Source organism: Pan paniscus, chromosome 8 (assembly GCF_029289425.2).
Source record: "Pan paniscus chromosome 8, NHGRI_mPanPan1-v2.0_pri, whole genome shotgun sequence".
In the NCBI taxonomy this organism is placed as follows: Eukaryota; Metazoa; Chordata; class Mammalia; order Primates; family Hominidae; genus Pan; species Pan paniscus.
The window spans coordinates 118,821,532-118,843,911 of NC_073257.2; the positions used below are offsets into that span (position 1 = coordinate 118,821,532).

The 22,380-nt window shown below is 42.9% G+C and overlaps 1 protein-coding gene across 5 annotated transcripts in view; it reads right to left on the bottom strand.

Moving 5' to 3' along the window:
- Nucleotides 1-22,380, bottom strand: part of SORCS1 (sortilin related VPS10 domain containing receptor 1) — a 589,577-nt gene that overhangs the window by 367,060 nt on the left and 200,137 nt on the right. For all 5 annotated transcript variants that reach the window (XM_055093367.2, XM_034931441.3, XM_003825559.5 and 2 more), the window contains exon 2: nucleotides 13,721-13,788. In XM_055093367.2, the coding sequence (XP_054949342.1) occupies nucleotides 13,721-13,788 (68 nt within the window). The remainder of the gene's footprint in view (nucleotides 1-13,720; nucleotides 13,789-22,380) is intronic.

Here is a 22,380-nt window from a genome sequence, read left to right on the forward strand (position 1 = left end):
TCTATCAGTTCTCTATCAGTTCTATTCTCCACTAATTTTTCTATATTTTCAGTCTCTTTTCACTGATTTCTCCCTGGAAAATGTAAACATGGCCAGGTTTGTTCTCACTTAAAGAAAGGAAAATGTTCCTTTAGTCTGTCACCTCCTTTCTACAAAATCACGTCTCTTCCTTTTATTTCCTTTCACAGCGCCTTCTTGAGAGAGCTGTCTTCATATCCTGTCCCCATTCCCTGACTGCTCATCCACTAGTCAGAGGTGCTCAGTGGGCATCACTAGGACAGACAGATGTACCTTCTCAGCCACCTGTTACCCAACCTTCCCTCCAGCACTTCGGCTGAGCCAATGTCTTCTGCGTTGATAAATTTGGTGGCTACTTCACACATATTTTTCTTACTTAACTATCTGTGGTGTTTAATGTTCTTCTCACTTGTTCCTCTGCCTAATTTTTCTTCCAACTTTCAAGCAGCAGCAACTCCAACTCCTCCTCAGACTTCTGTTTGTCTAGGAACTGGGGATCTCCTCAGTTTTTCTCTCATTTTCTTCTGCACACTCTCCCTAGGTTCCTATGAACACAGCTTCTACTGCTTGAGCTCATGCCTTCCAAATATGTCTTCACATCAGTCCTTCTGCCTGGACTCCAAGGCCATGTATACTTTAATTATCTGAAAATTTCCATTTGAGTTGTCTAACTCTATCTCAACCTCAATCTGTTAAAAAATAAATTAATAGGTCAGGTGCAGTGGCTCACGCCTGTAATCCCAGTGCTTTGGGAGGCCGAGGCGGCCGGATCATGAGGTCAGGAGATCAAGACCATCCTGGCTAACACTGTGAAACCCCGTCTCTACTAAAAATACAAAAAAAAAATTAGCTGGGCGTGGTGGCAGGTGCCTGTAGTCCCAGCTACTCGGGAGGCTGAGGCAGGAGAATGGCGTGAACCTGGGAGGCAGAGCTTGCAGTGAGCCGAGATCGTGCCACTGGACTCCAGCCTAGGCAACAGAGTGAGACTCCATCTCAAAAAATTAATTAATTAATTAATTGTCTCTTCACCTCATCCCCATCTCCCATTCCAAAATTGTCTTCCTCCGTCTTCTCCTAGAAAATAATCTCACCATCCTCTGGAATGTCCAAGACAAAAGTGAGAAAGTCATTGCAGATATGTTTCTCCCTTTCACCTTCTAACTCACCCAACAACTGGTCCTGTGCTGCTTTCCCTTACAAAATCTATTAAAATCACCCCCACACTCTATATGTCATACTCCATTTTTCCACTCTCTAGAAAGGTTGGCCCCTTCTCATCTCTTACTTCTTGTTTCACTGACTACTTTGTTCATGGTCACCAGTTTTGTTCTTTGCCAGGTGAATCCATAACATGACACCAAGGTAATTTTTTGTGTGTGAAATTCATATCTCATCAACCCTTTTACTTGCCCCAGACCTTTCAAAGATGCATTAGTTCCTCTGGGATAAATGTCAGAATAATTAGCACAGAACTGACCAATTGCACACACAGACTGTATTGTGATTTAGTGCAATTTCCTCAATAAGCCATGCTGTCAGCACCTAGAGGTGCCTGAAATATGGGAGGTACTCACTAAATAATCAGCCTCCCTTACTAGTCTAATTCCTACTCCTTCTTTGAGATTCAGTTCAGGTCTCTTCTCCTCCAGGAAGCTCTTCCTTCCCCATCCAGAGAACCTATGGTACTCCTACTATGGCACTTGACATACTGACGTAATCTCTCATGTATTTATCTGTCTCCCCAACAGACTGCAAATTACTTAAGGACAACAATCTGATCTTCTTTATATCTGGATTTATACCAGTTAGCATGGGTCTATGTATGTATGTATTTATACATTCAATTAATTTGCCAAATTTCACCTGAATACCTTTGTGCCAGGCAATTTCCTGGACACAGAAAATAAGACAGACAAGGTCTCTGCCCTCAGGGAGTTTATATTTTAATGGTGGCATCAGACAATAGAGAAGTAATAAATAAAATCATTCTAGATCATGACACATGTAGTGAATGAAAGAAACAAAGAGCTATGGTAGAAAGAAGCAAGAAAGAGCCTTCTTTTTTTTTTTTTTTTTTTTTTTTTTTTGGAGATGGAGTCTTGCTCTGTCACTCAGGCTGACATGCAGTGATGTGATCTTGGCTCACTGCAACCTCTGGCTCCCAGGTTCAAGCAATTCTCCTGCCTCAAACTCCCGAGAGGCTGGGATTACAGGCATGAGCCATCACACCCAGCTAATTTTTTTGTATTTTTAGTAGAGACAAGGTTTCACCATGTTGGCCAGGTTGGTCTCGAACTCCTAGCCTCAAGTGATCTACCTGCCTCGGCCTCCCAAAGTGCTGGGATTACAGGCGTGAGCCACCATGTCCAGCCAAGCCTACTTTTAATAGTATAGATACGAATGGCTTCTTAAAAAGAAGTTGGTATTTGGATTATGACCTGAAAAATATGGAGGATCTAGTCATGCTGAAAGAATAAAGAGACTTTGTGTTCCTAGAAGGTATGAAATTGTGTTCTGAGGATCTTCTGACTTTCTTTGTGCCCAATACAGGACACTATACTCAAATAGCACTTAATTTTCATTGTTTGATTGCTTATTAAGCTTAAATTTTGACATAAAAGGACAATCCAAAACAGTAAATACATAGGAAAGCCTTCTGAGGAACTATGAGGATGTGGAAGGTAACTGGATGGTGGTGATCTGTATCTCAAGGGACTTCACAGATGTAGAATTTTACCACGTGGTGTTCATACCAATGTACTAAAATGGGAATTAATATTCTAAATGCTTCCTGAATCTATAACCAGGTTTTATATCAGAATGTCAGCTGCTTTGCTTTCTCTAGTAAAATTTTTTGCCTTTGCTTTCTCAGCTTATATTGGCAAAGTTATTAGGACCTCAGGACAGTGTTTTTTTTCTGTGTATTTCATCTACTACTTGCTAAAAGGAAAAGTGGGGAACTCAGCAGGGTGTCAATCACTGAGGCAAACAAGGAGAGCAGGGGTGCAAGCTGAGGCCAGACTCTCACAGACAGTCTCACACATCTCAGGAAGGTCTATAGCATCTTTTGGATGAATACATGCAGATCCTTATAGAACGAGCTTTCACATGGTGAGTTCTAAGATTTTGTTAAAATCAAGGGGGCTGAACAGGAATGCCTAGAGCTCTGTGGAAATAACAGATTCCTGCCTTGAATCTCTGGGCTTTTCCCACTTGGCACTGGTTATGCTCTTCTTCTTTGACAGCAATGTCATGGAATTTCTCGAGGTCACGTAGCTCATTATTCAGAACTGTATCACCTACACGTAAGGCAGTAGGTTAAAAATTTAGGATAGAAACAAGTGTATGACATAGGCCTGGCTTTCAGTGACACTAAATCATTTCATAACATACTGCTTCAAAGCAAAAAGCATTTAATGATACTTAATAAGACCAGTTCTATTTTGGGTGTGAACCAAATGAAAATAAGTCATGGTCATAGTCTTTGGATTTCCAGGTTACTATGTGATATGGTTTGGCTGTGTCCCTACCCAAATCTTGTCTTGAATTGTAGCCCCCATAATTCCCACATATCAAGGGAAGGATTTGGTGGGAGGTAATTGAGTCATGGGAGCGGCTCTTCCCCTATACTATTTTCATGTTAGTGTGTAAGTCTCACAAGATCTGATGGTTTTATAAATGGGAGTTCCCTGCACAAACTCTCTCGCCTGTTGCCATGTAAGACGTGGCTTTGCTCTTCCATCATTTTACACCATGACTGTGGGGCCTCCCCAGCACTGTGGAACTGTGAGTCAATTAAACCTCTTTCCTTTATAAATTACCCAGTATCAGGTATGTCTTTATTAGCAGCACGGGAACAGACTAATAATACAGTATGGAAACAGACAAACATCACAATAACTTCTGCATACATTTTACCCTGCATTTAGCCACTTCTGTAACTATCCACTGAAAGTCTGCTCTTAACTAGATTTGGGGTTTCTGTAGGACAGGAACAATTATTTACTTATATGCTTATTCCCACTGACTATCTAGTACACTGCTTGGCATGGCATACAGGTAGGTCTAAGAGATGTTTGTTGAACAAAATAAATATACATCTGATAACCATTATAAGTCAAAGATACATAATTCACTACAAGATTAATGAGAAAGAAGCAATTATTTTTGCCTGAGGAGTGAGGGAGAAAGAGAGAGGTCCACAGTGCCACAGTCCAATACACATATGAAAAGATGATCACCATCACTTGTGGTCAGGAAAATACCCATTAAAATACACTGAGATCAAGACATCACTTTCATCCAAAATACTGATTTAAAAGTTACGTATTGAAAATTCCAGTCCTGATGAAAGCCTGGGGAAATCTGCAAACTATTATTGCTTGCACGTGTATGATTTGTTGCAACCTTCTTGGAATGTAATCTCGAGTATCATTTACAATACAAACGCATTCATTTTTGATACAACAATATCATCTTAAGAATTCTATTGTACTTTATAAAGGTAAAATTACCAAAGTAAAAGGATATGTTTACAGATATGTTTATCGGAGCACTGTGTGTAGTAACAACTCTTGACGAAATGAACTAAAGATCTATCGGAAAGGTAATGGAGAAGCAGTGTAGCACAGGCATTCAGAGAATAGTCAGGAGCCAGCTCTGTCTGACTAGCTGGCTGTCAGACCATTAAGCATGCTACTAAATCTTTCTAAGTCTTACTTCTCTCATCTAGAAACTGGAGCTACAGGCTGGGCGCGGTGGCTCACGCCTGTAATCCCAGCACTTTGGGAGGCCAAGGTGGGCAGATCACCTGAGGTCAGGAGTTCAAGACTAGCCTGGCCAACATGGTGAAACCCTGTCTCTACTAAAAATACGAAAAAATTAGCCGGGCGTGGTGGCAGGCACCTGCAATCCCAGCTACTCAAGAGGTTGAGGCAGGAGAATTGCTTGAACCAGAGAGAGGCAGAGGTTGCAGTGAGCCGAGAACATGCCATCACTTTTCACAAGAGTGAAACTCCATCTCAAAAAAAAAAAAAAAAAAAGAGAAAAAGAAACTAGAGCTACAAACAGTACCTATTTTATGGGGTTGTTAAAAGGATAAAAGCACTGAAAACACTTCTTGGTATGTAGGAAGCAATACATAAGTTAATTAAGCATGCAGATGTTTAATTCGATATACTGTACAATATGCATACTCTGGGATGCTTACAAGCCTGGCCCATTTTTTTCAATGCATTCATCTGGATAGACACCCAAGAGTCATTGGTAAGTGAAATAAATCAGGTTGTCATAATCCAGTGAATAGTATACTTCTATTTTCTTAAACAAATGAAAAAGTAGACCTATGGTATGTATATATCTGTTTACACTTTTTAGTTGAGTCATAAAGATATGAAGAGAAAAAAAACAGTAACTCACCACTACAGATATCAGGAAAGCTGAATCTAGGTGGTATGTAAGAAACTATTTACAGTTTTTTGAAAAAAAAAATGTATCTGTGTTTTTTCTGGCTCATTGTAATGAGCATACATTACTTTTGTGATTTTTTTTAGAAAAACATGGTTTAGTAAAATAAATGTAGGCAGGGTAGAGTGGCTCACGTCTGTAATCCCAGCACTTTAGGAGGCTGAGTTAAGGGGACTGCTTGAAGCCAGGGGTCCAAGACCAGTCTGGGCAACAAGGTGCGGCCCCATCTCTACAAAAAAATTTAAAAATTAATCTGGCACAGTGGTGTGTACCTGTAGTACCAGTTACTTGGGAGGCTGAGGCTGGAGGACTGCTTGTGGCTGCAGTGAGCTATGATTATTCCACTGCCTCAGTGACAGAGCAAGACCCTGTTTCTTAAAAAAAAAAAAAAAAAAATTAACTGTAGGCCGGGCGCAGTGCCTCACGCCTGTAATCCCAGCACTTTGGGAGGCTGAGACAGGCAGATCACAAGGTCAGGAGATTGAGACCATCCTGGCTAACATGGTGAAACCGCGTCTCTACTAAAAATATAAAAAAAATTAGCTGGGCGTGGTGGCAGGCGCCTGTAGTCCCAGCTACTCTGGAGGCTGAGGCAGGAGAATGGCATGAACCTGGGAGGCGGAGCTTGCAGTAAGCTGAGATCACGCCACTGCACTTCAACCTAGGAGACAGAGCAAGACTCTGTAACAACAACAAAAAAAATTTTAATTGTATAAGTTCAGGAACCACAACCAGCTCCAAGTGACACAAATATGGAATGGGAGTTACAAAACACAAAAGAATCTAGAATCCAAAAAGCCACAATCCAGAACACCTCCGGATCCTGCCTGAGCACTTGACTAGCTCCCTTAGACTTTGGAGAGGTACTAAACATTTGTATGCACAGGTGTAAATAGCATCATTAAATCTGTGTGACATGAAGAATTCTCTTGCCTGGAAGTTATCACACTCTGGTTTTATTATTATTATTATTATTTTCTTTTTAGGATGTGCATATAGCCTTGTGTTTGTAGCGGAGTGAAAACTGGATTTGGTAGCAAAACATCCTTCAAAGCAGGGACTAACAATCTGACCCAAACCACCCACTGCTCTTCCCCTGGATGTGGCGTGGAGGAGAAGGGAGGCGTTGGGACTCACTCACAGGGCTTGCAGAGGGCTCACAAACACGCAGGTGAGTTCCCTCCAGCCTGAACCTAGGGAGTTCTCCAGAGAGCACAGGCTGCCCTCATCCCTACACAGCCTCTGACTCAAGGCCATTATTCACAAACACTACTGGGGAACTTCTCTTGATAATCACGATGTGTAATGGCCACGAAATTGTGTCTCCTGAGAAAATGGGACAGGGCTGGCTACCAATACAGAATCACATCAAAAGCCTAACACATTCTCTCTCCTTAAACTGCACTTGCTTTGTGCCCCTCCAAAAGCAGGTTTTGCTGTTTGAGAAGTACATACTTCTGGAGACCTACTTAGAAGCCTGCTTGTGTCCCATGTGGATCTGAGAACAGGACACTGAATTTGAGAAGTCAGCCATGTCAGGCAACCTCTAAGATAGACAGACACTGCAGGTTGTGTGCTGCTTTAAGAGAGTAGACTTCCAGCTCCTTCCAGAATTGCCTAGGGCTTTCTCACCAGCTAAGCCTCTCTCATACTGATTGCCCTAGTATAACAGGGAAAAAAAAGATGAATATATTTCTTCTCAGAAGTACTATATTCTAGATTTTGACAATTTATCTATCTCAACCTTTAAGCTTATCTTGTACCAATATGATAAAACCACCACGCTCTCCAATTCTCAAAGCTTAATCCACTATAAAGTGAAGACAATTTTAAGGTGCAGTGAATTGTTCTGCATCAAATCATCCCCCTTTCCTCTCATTTTGACTCCCTGAGTGAAGAACAACACAAAACGAAACAAAAATCACCAACTTGCTCCAAGATTAATGTGTAATCAATGACAAGACCAACCGGGAGCAAAAGCTCATTAATTTGGTACAGTGACATCTCGCTCTGTCTTGCCTGGTTTGTTGATATCCAGCAAGGCTTACAGCCCTAGGACATCACTATAAGGTCAACAGCCTCTTGGCCTCTTGCCTACCCTACCACCTCAAGGGCATTTGCCAGTTGCCCCTTTCTGACTCTTCAGCTGCTAAAACTTGTAAAGAATAAGGGCTCAATTGAAAAGTGCACATATCTATTTGTTGGACAAGAAGCCATTTCTCTGTCACCCAGTATTTTTCAGGAGTAAGGCAATTGCTGCTCAGAATGTTACAGCATGTAGAAAACCCTATTCACTCTGTATATGGTGTTTGTACGTGTGTGTGTCTGTGTGTGTATATATATATACACACAATACATATATAGATATTATATAATAATATACACATATATTTCTATAAAATATCCTGTTGCTTGTTTGGGTATAGAAAGATCCACCAGAAGGCAGAGCTCTGGAAGACAGATAAGCAATGAACGTATGGAGTTCAGTAACATGTCTGTAAGTCTATAGGCTACTACTTGCTAATTGTGCGACCTTGGGCACACCATAAAAATGAATTAAGAGGATGTAATAACACATGTCTAACACTCAGCATCATGCCAGACACATAGTAAATACCCAATAAAAGTTTCCAGTATTGTCATTACTACCATTATCATTATTATCACTAAACGAGCAAGGTGTTGGGTTCAAGGACTCAAAGATGAGTTACGAAGAGAAAATATCCACATGAGGAAAGTAAAGAAGCAACACTTATCTCATATTTTTATTACAACACTTATAGTTGTGTGAAAGTCTATTTACATTATATCTGTCTTATTCTGGGATCTGGCATTTCTGGGCGGCTGCTTCAATAACTTATTCAATACAATTACATAAGGAGGGATACATGCAAGTGTATTTCCCTCTCACCTTGACTGTCCACAGATCTTTGTCCCCCTCTAAAAAGGAACATCTGGCCGGGCACGGTGGTTAACACCTGTAATCCCAGCACTTTGGGAGGCCGAGGTGGGTGGATCGCGAGGTCAGGAGATCGAGACCATCCTGGCTAACATGGTGAAACCCTGTCTCTACTAAAAATACAAAAATTAGCCAGGCATGGTGGCGGGCATCTGTAGTCTCAGCTACTAGGGAGGCTGAAGCAAGAGAATGGCGGGTGAACCCAGGAGGCAGAGCTTGCAATGAGCCGAGATCACGCCACTGCACTCCAGCCTGGGCGACAGAGCAAGACTCCGTCTCTAAAAAAAAAAAAAAAAAAAAAAAGGAACACCTGGAGGACAGAGCCTATCTGCTGTTGATCTAGGTACATACACACCTTCCCCTCACTGGACCAGATCATTCCAAGGCATAAAGGAGTTAATCAATACAACACTGTTGAATAAATAAAAGAAATAAAATACAATATAATAAAATTATCTTTGGATGACCATGAAGTCTGTTGTGTTCACTGCTCTGTTTAAAAACACAGTTACTGAGCACTAGCTATATGCTAAGTCTTGTACTTGGGGCCATGGGTACCTTGCAGATGTCTAAGACTTGCCTGAGGTCATAGTCCCCAATTTTTGGCATAGGCAGGTTTTCTGAGCATAAAGTACTGAAACCGCCCCAATAGTCCCATAGACACTTCTTTTGGATAAAAATAGGAATTGGCCCTTCCTGTCTTAAAGCTTGAAACTTAACATTTGTTTCATCTGAGTTCCCTCCTCAGGAAAGGCCCTGGAAGCCTCTCAAAAAGTATCAAAGAACTAAAACTCACTAGCTCATTGCATTCAGACAATGAGATTCCAGGCCTCTCATTTTATCTCCTTACCCTTCCCTAGTTCCTGTTTTCCAACACAGTTACATTTCTTCCCTGCTATGTTAAACTCCTAACTTTAGTGAGTCAGGGAGATGGATTTGAGACTCATCTCCCATCTCCTCAGCTCTAGCACCCGGTTAAAGCCTTCTTCCTTGGCAATAATAGTTGTCTCAGTGATTGGCTTTCTGTGCAGTGACCAGAAGGGCTGAGATTGGATCCCTGGTGTTTTGGTAACAGTATGAGCCGGTGCAGGAGAAAGTCAGTTTGTGCTAGGCCACCTAGTTTCCCTCAAGCAAGGCTGTGCTAGACAACTCAGAACCATAAGGCTTTCTCTTCCTGACCCCTGTCCTCTACCCACCCAGGCCTGTCCCACTCCTCCTCTGTATTAACATACCTACGGAGGTTTCCTAAACTCTTGAGTATGGGCACTGTGAGCTGTTCAAAAGTCCTACCGAGGTTTCATATATGACACATTATATATTATATTATATTATATTATACTATACTATGTTATATTATATATTATAATATGAAGTATTATACATATTTTCCACCTTATTCTCTGTTTTCTAAATTACATTTTCAGTAAGGTATATGTCATTCCTATTAAAGTACTAAAATGACCAGGCGTAGTGGCTCATGCTTGTAATCCTGAGAGTTTGGGAGGCTGAGGTGGGAGGGTTACTTGAACCCAGGAGCTCAAAACCAGTTTGAGTAACAAAGTGGGACCCTGTCTCTATCAAAATAATAATAAAAAAAAATTAGCCTAGGGTAGTGGCAAATATTTGTAGTCCCAGCTACTTGGGAGGCTAAGGTGGGAAGATCACTTTTATCTGGGTGTTTGAGGCTGTAGTAAGCTGTGATCATGCCACTGCACTCCAGCCTGGGTGACAGGGTGAGATTCTGTCTCAAATACTACTACTACTACTACTAATAATAATAATTTAAAATAAATAAAATTACCAGTTTCTAATATATCACATACCTGAAGTAGTCACACCAGTATATGACATATGGCAAATGACTATTAGGCGTATATTTTAAAAATATATTATGTATCTGTGGGTATAGTGTGTGTGTGTGTGTGCACGCGTGTGTGTATATGCATGGTCATCTCTCAGTACCTGGAGGGGATTTTTTCCAGAACCCCCCATGAATACTAAAATCCGCAGATGCTCAAATTCCTGATAGAAGATGGTGTAGTATTTGCATATGACTTACTGACCTTCTCCTTGGTATATTTAAAATCATTCCCAGATTACTTGTAACACCAAATAAAATATAAATATTATGTAAATAATTGCTATACTGTATTTTTTTACTTGTATTGGTGATAGTGTTGTGTTGTTTTTAAATTTTTTTCCCCCAACAGTTTTGATCCAAGATGGGTTGAATTAACAGATCTAAAACCCATAGATAGGGAAGGCTGACTATATGTATATATATAGTCATGTATCACTTAATGAGGTGGATGAATTTGGAGAAACATGACCTTAGGTGAGTTTCTCATTGTGTGAACATAATACAGTATACTTACACAAACCTCGAAGGTATAGCATACTACTTATGTAGGCGTAAGGTACACCCTATTGTTCCAAGACTGCAAATCCATACAGCATGTTACTGTGTTGAACACTGTGGGCAATTGTAACATCATGGTATTTGTGTATCTAAATATATCTAAACAAAAGAGGTACAGGAAAAATAACAGTATAATTTTATGGGACCACTATTGTATATGGTGTCATTGACTGAAATGGCATTATGCAGTGCATGACACTATGCATCCTTCAGTGAAATTCATCTTAAGATTGAGAAGCCAGCAGGTCATTCGCGCCACACTTTCCCAGATTTCACCCAAGTAGACTGCTCCTTCAGAAGGGAAGCCTGATACTAATGGGATGTGATGCCATTTTTTAAATTAACCCTTTCCACTAAGTTTGAAAAGGACATTCTTCTTAGACTGGGCCATCAGTAACAATGCCCCTTCATGGAGAGAAAAGCATACTGAACCTGAGCTTCCACAGTCTAGGGCAACCTGCTCCTCAGGCCCTGCAGGCATGCTCTTTCCACTGTGCAGGTGGAGAGTTATGACTGCGTAAGCCTCTGTCCCAGTGAGACAAAACTGCATTATCTATTAAATTTCTAATATGCAGACTATACTTTATATGGAAAATGCACTGCATAAAAAAATGCTGGCTTTTACTCTTATACATGGAGATCCATTAGAGAAATCTATCAGGGAAGTATGAAGTTGCTCAGAGTCACAGAGATTCTGATGAAGGGTTACAGAATTGAAGCAATATAGTAGGTGCGGGCTCCTTAATGCACAAAAAATTATACTTTTATTAAGTCCCCTACCAAACTTCCCACACTTTCAGTTACATCCCTGTAACCAGGGACTGTATCCAGAACTGGAAGCTTAGTTTTCAGGCTTCAGGCTGTCTTGTGGCTTGAAGGTTGGGTTTCACTGGGGGCTTGTCCCTATCTGCCTAGGAATTTGTTGGCCTTCTACTACTATCACAACAATTTTTCAAATGAATAGGTACAAATCCCTTAGCGTAGAGGAGCTCCTTGAATACCAGCATGACTGGGCAGTTGGGCTACCAGGGTCTAAAATCATGGATGGGAAACTCCTCCGAGACCCAATATGTTTTTCTCTTTCTACCTACGGCCTGCACCTCCCCCATTTTGAGCCTATAAAAACCCTGCCCTCAGCCACACGTTGGGACTACCTGCCTTCTGGTAGGGACTACCCACTTTGGGTCTCCTCTCCACTGAGAGCTGTTCCGTCACTCAATAAAACTCTTCTTGGATGCAGGACAAGAACCTGGGACCCACCCAACAGCGAGTGAGAAAGGAGCTGTAACACTGTAGCCTTCCTGTCCTCTGTTGGCGCCAGGCAGCTGCCCCACACAACGGGAAGTAGCAGTGGCGCTGGGCCAGCCTAGGAGGCATGGGCTAGAGCAGAGCAGTGGGACTGAACGAGCTGTAACACGAATGAGCTGAAACCCACCCCCACCCCGTTTGCTGCACTGTGGCTGGTGGGAAGGAGAGAAGAGCTATGACCCTTCTGGGGGCCTAGACCTCGGCTCCCCAAGCCAGGGCTGTGTTATGCTGTAACACCCCCTTTGGAGTTCCATGATTGCTGGTGTCCCCGAGTTTTTAAGGCGCCACCGCATTCCCCTCGTCCAGACACCAGTGCCCAAGGCGGAGGCCCCTTGTCATACACCTGGTCCAGCCACAGCCTTGCACAAAGCCAATGCTGGAGCTGCCCACCCCACCACAGCAGCTGGCACACCTGGCTTGCCCTTGGCAGGCATGAGATATCAACCAGTAGTATGAGCTGAGTGCAGCCTGATGGGCTAAGTGGGCAGAGCAAGCCCTGTGGGCATAAGCAAAACTCAAGCAGAGGCACTGCCGGCTGTGGAGGTCTCTGGCTGGCGAAGAGGCACTGAAAAAATCCCGTATGATTTCCACACTCTATATGTGTGAAGCAATACAGTGTGAATCCCAAAGATAAGGGTGTGCATGAGTGTGGGTATGCATGCCTGTGCTGCTGGTGAGCTGCAGGACCACCATGGAAGGGAAGTTAGTAAAGGAATGTTGCCCTGGGCCAGGCGCGGTGGCTCATGCCTGTAATCCCAGCATTTTGGGATGCTGAGGCCAGCCGGCAGATCACCTGAGGTCGGAAGTTCAAGATCAGCCTCACCAACATGGAGAAACCACGTCTCTACCAAAAATACAAAAAAAAATTAGCCAGGCGTGGTGGCGCATGCCTGTAATCCCACCGTTTTGGGAGGCTGAGGCCTGCAGATCACCTGAGGTTGGAAGTTCAAGATCAGCCTGACCAACATGGAGAAACCCTGTCTCTATCAGAAATACAAAAAAATTAGCCATGCGTGGTGGCGCATGCCTGTAATCCCAGCTACTCGGGAGGCTGAGGCAGGAGAATCACTTGAACCCGTGAGGCAGAGGTTGCGCTGAGCCAAGATCGCGCCATTGCACTCCAGCCTGGGCAACAAGACCAAAACTCCGTCTCAAAAAAAAAAAAAAAAAAAAAAAAAAAAAGTTTCCCTGGTAGAGAGCCTCGTTCTGCAGACCTAGAGGCTGTGCTGATTCTTCTGCAAAGAGACTTCCAGTCTCACTTCTGCTCCAATAAACTCACAGGTCAGTGAGACGGTGCATAAACACAACCTATCATACAGGTTAGCAAAAGAATCTGGCTGACTAAAAGAAGGGGTCTATAAAGAAAGTAAAGCTCTGGCCTGCCTGGAGATAAAGCCCAGCGCATCACTAAAGGAAACAGAGAAGAAAGAGAGAAAGCAAGCAGTGCATATCACCAGGAACCTTCCTGCCAGGAAAAAGTGGGTGGGACAGCAGTAGCAGGCATCACACTTAAATAACACGGTAATTATTAGCTCCATTTATCTACATACCTCCAAAGCGAGCTCTCTGTGATGCTCCCCAGGTTATAGTCATAGAGCTTTGTCAAAATGAGAATCACCTGAAGGCAAAAGAAGAAATCATGGTTAGTCTCAAACAATTACAATCTCTTAGAACTGAAATGGCCCAAGGGAGGGCTTAGGATTCCTTTAATAGGCGCTTAACATAATTGAATGAATTGTTACAGCATTTGCCGCACTGACTGGGGAAAGGTTGGCTTGTCTTTCTGCCTTCCACTGAATTGCTTAGGCCTATCCTCTCCCCAGCTTTCTCCCTGTCACCCTGCAGCAAGGGTTACCTGCTCCTGCAGGCATTTCTTTCCCTAGTGGGTTTAGCGCTTTTAGGGAAGGCTGGCAGAGCGGCCAAATATGCACACAACTCAGGTACTCACTGAGCAGATGCCTGGGAGAAAGGAAGGTCAATGATTAGTTTCCAGCCCTAGTAGCTGGGTGCATTGAGCAGGTTACCCAATGTGCCTAGCTACCATCTTTTTGGGAGACAGCAAAGAATTATTTGGAAGAATGTCAGTATGCCCATTTATTAAGGGGGATGAACAGTAATGCTATCTCCCAAAAGAATTGCTGTTTGAAGTTAAATTAGGAAATAAATACAAATTACATATCTATTAGCATGTGGTTTTTTTTTGTTTTTTTTTTTTTTTTGGAGATAGAGTTTTGCTCGCTCGTGTTGCCCATACTGGAGTGCAGTGGCACGATCTTGGCTCACTGCAACCTCTGCCTCCCAGGTTCAAGCGATTCTCCTGCCTCAGCCTCCCGAGTAGCTGGGATTACAGTTGCCACCACCACGCCCGGCTAATTTTTTGCATTTTTAGAGATGGGGTTTCTCCATGTTGGGCAGGCTGGTCTCGAACTCCTGACCTCAGGTGATCCACCTGCCTCAGCCTCTCAAAGTGCTGGGATTACAGGCGTGAGCCACCGCACCTGGCCTAGCACAGGATTCTTAAATGTTAATTCCTTCCCTTTGCTCTATGTGAGCTTGGTTTTAACTTTCTTCTGACTTCCAATTTCTAGGAAAGCCATTAAATAGAAGCCACATTGGCAGGGCTAAATGAAAGCATTTTAACGAGCAAATCTATTTCATGGGGTCCAGATAATTACCGTGTAATATATTTCTTATGGAACCCTCCATAAGAAACAGAGAAAATCAAAAATTAGGAACAGGTCTCAGGAAAGAAGCCGTAGAATTGTGGAATGCTAAATTTAAGCTATATTCGCTGCACAGCAAATCCTCCTCCGAAATAGAAAGCAGCACTATTTCCAACTTTACCCAGAGGAACCTAAACTATTTCATTCTTTCAGAATTCAACGAACATTTATTAAACATTTATTAGGAGCCCAGGATTTTGTCTGACGCCAGAAGAGAACACAAAGAAAAACAGATTCCGTCTATGAGTCGGTGATCCAGTTAGGACAGAAGTGCTCATGAAAGAAAAGGGAAGTTGATAAAGAGCTATATACCCCTTCTCAGTCACACCGAAACCCTTCCCGTCACAGCTGCTCCGGAAGACAGCTTCTTTTGGTGTCTGCAGCAATGAACAGAGTCCACCTGGTTACTTGAAATACATGAGCCCAAGGACACTTGCGAAGATTCCACAGAGCAGTGTGTGTTCCTAACCACTGATTTCTCCACCTTTTACTTGCTCTTCTTACATAAGGGAAAAACATTATGGGTTTGCTCAGTTTTCTGTCGAAGTTCGTATTTTCCTCCTGGTGCTCATAACCTAGAACATTTGGCCCGGCCCAGCTGTTTCCAACTCAGCAGAAAAATGTTGACATTGATTTCCTGAATTCTTCTCTGAAGGCCAAGGGATCAGTTCTAGCCACAGTGAGCATAGAACATTCTAACCTTAAATTCCGGGGCTGTAAGCTGCTGAGGAATGCTGAGTCCAAGTTCCACTCTACTAGCACAGCGTTTGATTTACTGAAGGCACAAGCATCAGTGAACACATTCTTAACTTTTTAATTTCACAGCAAGCAAACTGGAACTCCCTGACCTTAGGTTTGTTCTGAGTTCAAGGAAAAAAAAAATTACAGTAACTTAAAAACAGGCAGAGATCCCTGAGTACCTGTCATCTAAGGCCACCCCTCTCCTAAACTACAGCACAGCTTCCTTCCTTCCAGGTCCTGTTCAAAACTTGCTTCTTTAGCAAAACGTGAGCATGTGTGAGGTGCGGGGCACCCCATGGACACATCAGATGGCACGCCTGTGGTAGGGCATATGCTTAACAGATCCATGTGCCAATTAAGTCGCTCTCAGTGCTAAATTTCAATCACCGCCATCCCAGGAACACTGATCAGTGGCAGCAGGGTGGCTGTTTGTTTGAAGACACAGAATGATGTTCCTACTCCACCTCAGTACAATTTTGCCGAATAAGCCTATAAATCCCCCACCAAGAAAATAGGGGTGTGGGCATAAAGCATTTCTAGGTAGTTGCTCTCCTGATACAAGACCGCAGTAAACTAAATAATGAAGTTCAGCTGGTCACAGGCTGTGTCTCCCATTCTTGTGATGAGGGAATTCAAAGGTGCCCTGGAGAAGGAACTCTTTAACCCAGCATGTAATGGTGTGGAGCCACTTGCACAAGCACACAGAAATTGTTTAAGCAATCCCAGGGCAGGCGGGCAGGGAGGTAGAAACCGCTCCCTGCCTCTTCTTGCAGGGCTAGTAAAACTGAAATGCCAGTGATACACTCAGGCAGTTTATCAACACAGCACCAGAAGTAGAGTCCTTTATGACATTTGAAAGCATATCTGCTTGAATCAATCTATTTAATCTTTCTGTTTTCAGAACAAGAGCAAGAAAGAAGGCACAACTGCTAACCTTTAGTTTTCAATCGATTATTTGAGATTTCTTTTTCTTTTTTCCCTTCACTGCCTCTGTGCATTATTTACCATCTTATTACTGAACAACGATGCATCCTTATGTTAGATATGTTTTGTTGTTTGTTTGTTTGCTTTTCTGTGACGGCAATACTATTTCACAAATCAGTTTCTGTTAAGGGATCCAGAGCCAAAATCACTACATTTAAATGAGAAAATGTGAAAAAATGAAATTGCCTCCCTATTCTGGTTTTATTCTCTGTTGTTTTTGTTGTATTTTTCAAACTCAAAATGGGGCAAAATGAAGCTGTTTTGTTTGCTTTCATTTTTGTTTTGAGATGGGAGTCTCGCTCTATTGCTCAGTCTGGTCTCAACTTCTGGGCTCAAGGGATCCTCCCACTTTAACCTCCTTAGTAGCTGGGAGTAAGGTGCAGGACACTGCGTCCAGCTTTCAGTGGAACTTTTCAATTAAGTGAAATGTGGTATGTGCTTAAATAATATACACATAATTTATTTTTATTCATTCAGCACACAATTTTCATGTATAGAAAAACTGAGTTCAAGTGTAGAGTATTCAAGTTCAATCAAAAAGCAAAGCTGTTTTGATGAACACATATACATCTCAAAATGCATATGAACATATATACCCCCACACAAAGTGGCATATCCATCAGCACCCCATTTACTTCTGTATCTTGTTTTCATTATACAGTGTTAAAACATCCCTGATTCAAAACAAGTGGTCACAATATGGTACTAGCTTTTTAAGGTTCCTCTCTAAATCTTAGGATATTATCTTTAAATAGCTATGACCCAAATTATCTAAGACTTGATAACCTCCACCTATGCCATACCAGGACCTCTGCATCCAGTTATTTCTGGGATTTCCACAGTGACATGCTTCAAGTATCCCCCTCGCCAGTCTAGGACTTGCTGTCAGCACATGACATTTGTACTTCTTTCACTGTGACTCCTTCTTGCCACATCTATCGCTTACACAACTTTTGGGAGGAACTTCACTTGGTCCATATGTTTTCTCTCTTTCTTTTTTTTTTTTTTTTTGAGATGGAATCTCGCTCTATCGCCAGGCTGGAGTGCAGTGGCGTGATCTCGGCTCACTGCAACCTCCGCCTCACAGGTTCAAGCAATTCTCCTGCCTCAGCCTCCCGAGTAGCTGAGACTACAGGTGCGCCACCACACCCAGCTAATTTTTGTACTTTTAGTAGAGATGGGATTTCACCATGTTGAGGAGAATGGTCTCGATCTCTTGACCTCGTGATCCACCTGCCTCGGCCTCCCAAAGTGCTGGGATTACAGGCGTGAGCCACCGCGCCCAGCCAGTCCATACTTAGAGAGAGGATGCCAGTGCCCACTCACCAAGCTGCTGTTCTCAAATCACCCATTCCTTGGAGGGTAGAAGGGTGCCAGAAACAGTGCCAGGTCAGGTTCTGTGCAGGAATGGGAGAGGGTCCAAGGGAGTGGGCAAGGGCTTCTTCCACAGCACTGAGCCACATTTTCATAACCCGGGCTCCCAAACTATTAGTGACCCTTTGCTCAGGCCCTTACAAAGCTCCTACTGAATAATTCCATCAACTCTAGCCCTCACTCCCTCTGGATAGGGAGTTGAGAAACCATCACAAAGGACTCTGTGAGAGGAGAATGTCAATTACATTCCTCCCTTCTAGCCCCAACCTCTTTCTGCACTGGGTTACAGAACAAAAGCATTCACAAACAGATGCTGGTATATGGATGACTAATAAGACTGTTCCACTGTAAATTACCAAAAGTCAGTGAAAAATATTATTTTGTATCAAAACAGTAGGGCAAAAAGCCTTATTTACAGGTATGCATTGAAATGAACTAACCTGCCAGCAGCATAAGACAGGCAGTCTCTCCTATGCCAATTATCAATCATGTAACACCTTTGACTATGACAGCATGGTTTTTATTATTAACATAAAATATAATTTAGAATTGAAACCCCAAACATTTAAGGAACCTGAGAACACCTTCCTGGTAATCTGGTTCTACATACAGCAACTTTTGAAAACTTGTGTATTAACTAAGTAGTAGATGGTAGAGAACCAAAATTTTTCTATGCTTTTCTAAACAGAAGCATAGGAATTTTCCATTTCTTTTCTTAAAAACAAAAACATAGCGTCTTCCTCTCTTCATTTACTAAAGAACTCACCCCACAGAAAGTGCGATGGAAGTGAGGCAGGAGACTGGAGGAACTTATTTCCTGGTCCTGGCAGGGTGAAATGAAGAAACCTGCAGAACTAGCAGATGACAGCAAAGGCAATCTCTAGTTGCCCTTGCTGCTCTCCTTAGCATAAGACACTCCCACCAGTGCCATGACAGTTGAGAAGTTCCATAGCATCACCTGGAAGTTACCACTCCTTTTCTAGAGATTTGTGAATAGCCCACCCCCTAATTTGCAAGTAATTAAAAGTGGGTATAAATATTGCTAGCAAACAGCCCATACACTGCTACTCTGGGCTCTCGGTTAGCCCTGCTCTGGAAGGAGTTGCCATTCGGCTATACATTGCCACTTAACAAACCTGCTTTCTTCTACCATCAGCTCACTCTTGAATTCTTTCCTGAGTGAAGTCAAGAACCCTCCCAAGCTAAGCCCCAATTGTGGGGTTCACCTGCTTTGCATCAGGAGGTTGGGGGGGTGTCAGTGGATTTGTAAGGATACTTAGCCTGCCTACTGCTCATCCAAGGACGTCTTAGAAAATGGGGACATATCAGGGCTGGGCGTGGTGGCTCACGTCTGTAATCCCAGCAATTTGGGAGGCCAAGGCAGGAGGATCACCTGAGGTCTGGAATTCAAGACCAGCCTGACCAATATGGAGAAACCCCATCTCCATTAAAAATAGAAAATTAGCCTGGCATGGTGGCGCATGCCTTCATCCCAGCTACTTGGGAGGCTGAGGCAGAATTGCTTGAACCTGGGAGGTAGAGGTTGTGGTGAGCCAAGATTGCAAAATTGCACTCCAGCCTGGGCAACAAGAGCAAAACTCCATCTCAAAAAAAAAAAGAAAAGAAAAGAAAAAGAAAATGGGGACATATCTCTTCACTCTTCAATTAATAATAATTTGCATTCTTGTTTTCCTCTATGTCCAACTGTGGAAGCAGTATCAAATCTCAAAAGAAACAAAAGTATGGGCTTAGGATTAGAGTACACGATCCCAAAATGTCTTCCATTCCTTATGGTCTATATTTCCAAATCCTGAATAATGTAGATGATGACTAGGTCCTAGTCTATAAAACAGCACTATTTCTTTTGTATTTCTCTCAACCACTAGTGATTCAGGGATGGCATGGGCTGGTGCTTCTTGTAACACATGGGAAGACTCCACAGCACTTAGCCATACTAAAGGTCATAATTGCTTTTGCCTGGGGTGGGCCATAGTCTGGCTTGGGTGAGCAAGGGAACAACCATATTGAAGATGCCAGCATGTTGGGCGGTGCTGATGCTGGCCACCTTTGTCCTGCTCCCACCATCTTACAGCAGGCCTTAGTGTTTTTTCATTGTCCAAGCTCAGATAGCCACCTCTCTGCTTATTTCAGCAGCTTGCAAGAGACCAATTGTTTAGATGTATTTACAGATCCTGAGGAAAACAAATATGGGGGAAGAGAATAATAAGGAGCCTGAAGAGATTTGGAGTAATCTTTCATGAGAATCAAAGAGTTGGATAAAATAAGAGAGCAGTGTTCAATGGCCAGAATTTTTTTTTTTTTTTTTTTGAGACAGTCTTGCTCTGTCGCCCAGGCTGGAGTGCAGTGGCACGATCTCGGCTCACTGCAAGCTCCACCTCCCAGGTTCACGCCATTCTCCTGCCTCAGCCTCCCGAGTAGCTGGGACTACAGGTGCCCACCACCATGCCCGGCTAACTTTTCGTATTTTTAGTAGAGACGGGGTTTCACCGTGTTAGCCAGGATGGTCTCGATCTCCTGACCTTGTGATCCGCCCACCTCGGCCTCCCAAAGTGCTGGGATTACAGGTGTGAGGCACCGCACCCGGCCAGAAATTTGTTTTTGATTGTTTTCTTTGCACTCCAATTTTAGGGAAAAGCAGCAAACTCACAGCACTAGTTTTCTTTAAAATATGCATGTTCCAGATTGTGTGTCTTTGGCTAAGTATTTATTTGACTTTCCAACTTAAACAGAGGTTCTCATTCTTTTGGGGACCCAAGAATCCTTTAAGAATATAATCTGATACAACTTATGGGCATAAAACAATAAATATAACTTTAATAATATTACTCATCTCTTGAATCCTGGGGGGGCCATACATCCAAGAATAAGAACTTCCATAATTTTCAGAAAATAAGAGCTTTCTTTAGAAGAAATGAACTTTCAGCTCCAAAATTCTGCAGATTTAATTTAATAAACATTTATTAAGCTTTGTTAAAAGGCAATAATTTAAAAATACATGCTGTGAGGATACAAAACAAGGAATGATATTTGATATGAGTCTCTAAAAGCTCAGTCTTAGGAGAGGCAGATCCATACACAGGTACTTACAAAATATGAGGGAAAAAGATGTGAAGCAGGAGGGAAGTGTTTCTATCTTTCAAGGAGCAAGTAAGAGAGATGTAATCAAGAGATATTCCTTTTTTTTTTTTTTTTTTTTTTTTTTTTGAGACGGAGTCTCGCTCTGTCGCCCAGGCTGGAGTACAGTGGCATGATCTCCGCTCACTGCAAGCTCCTCCTCCCGGGTTCACGCCATTCCCCTGCCTCAGCCTCCCGAGTAGCTGGGACTACAGGCGCCCGCCACCACGCCCAGCTAATTTTTTGTATTTTTAGTAGAGACGGCGTTTCACCACGTTAGCCAGGATGGTCTCGATCTCCTGACCTTGTGATCCGCCCGCCTTGGCCTCCCAAAGTGCTGGGATTACAGGCGTGAGCCACCACGCCCGGCCCCAAGAGATATTTCTTAGAAAAGGATGCATTTAAGACAAATCCCAGAAGATGATTGTGATTCTGATGAAGATGAGAGGTATACAAAGGGTACTGTAAGGAAAGGAACTGAGGGAGAAAGCTCAGAGAGCATTAAGAAAAGGTCAAGTCTTCTGGTTTACCTAAAGGTTAGAGTATGAGTAGGGACCCAACACAATATCAGAATACAGAGATAGGCTTTGGCACTATTGTGGAGGACCTTAAATATTAGGCTGGTAGTGTGCTCTGCTCAAAACAGAAAAGGCTTTGGAACCAGAAGGCGACCAGATTTTGATTTTTAATTAATTAATTTTTTTTATAGGCAAGGCCTTACTCTGTCACCCAGGCTAGAGTGCAGTGATGCACTCATAGCTCACTGCAGCCTTGAACTCCTGAGCTCAAGTGATCCTCCTGCCTCAGCGTCCTGGGTGGATGGGACTACAGGCACACACCACTATGCCTGGCTAATATTTTATTTTAACTTTTTGAGATGGAGTCTCACCTTGTCACCCAGGCTGGAGTGCAGTGGTGCGATCTTGGCTCAATGCAACCTCTGCCTCCCGGGTTCAAGCAATTCTCCTTCTTCAGCTTCCCAAGTAGCTGGGACTACAGGTGCGTGTCACCACACCTGGCAAATTTTTTGTATTTTTAGTAGAGACGGTGTTTCACTGTGTTAGCCAGGATAGTTTCGATCTCCTGACCTCCTTATCTGCCTGCCTCGCCCTCCCAAAGTGCTGGGATTACAGGCATGAGCCACTGCACCAGGCCTAATCTTTTTTTAGATAAAGGGTCTTGCTATGTTGCCTAGGCTGGACTCTAACTCCTGGCCTGAAATGATCCTCATGCCTCAGCCCCACAAAGTGCTG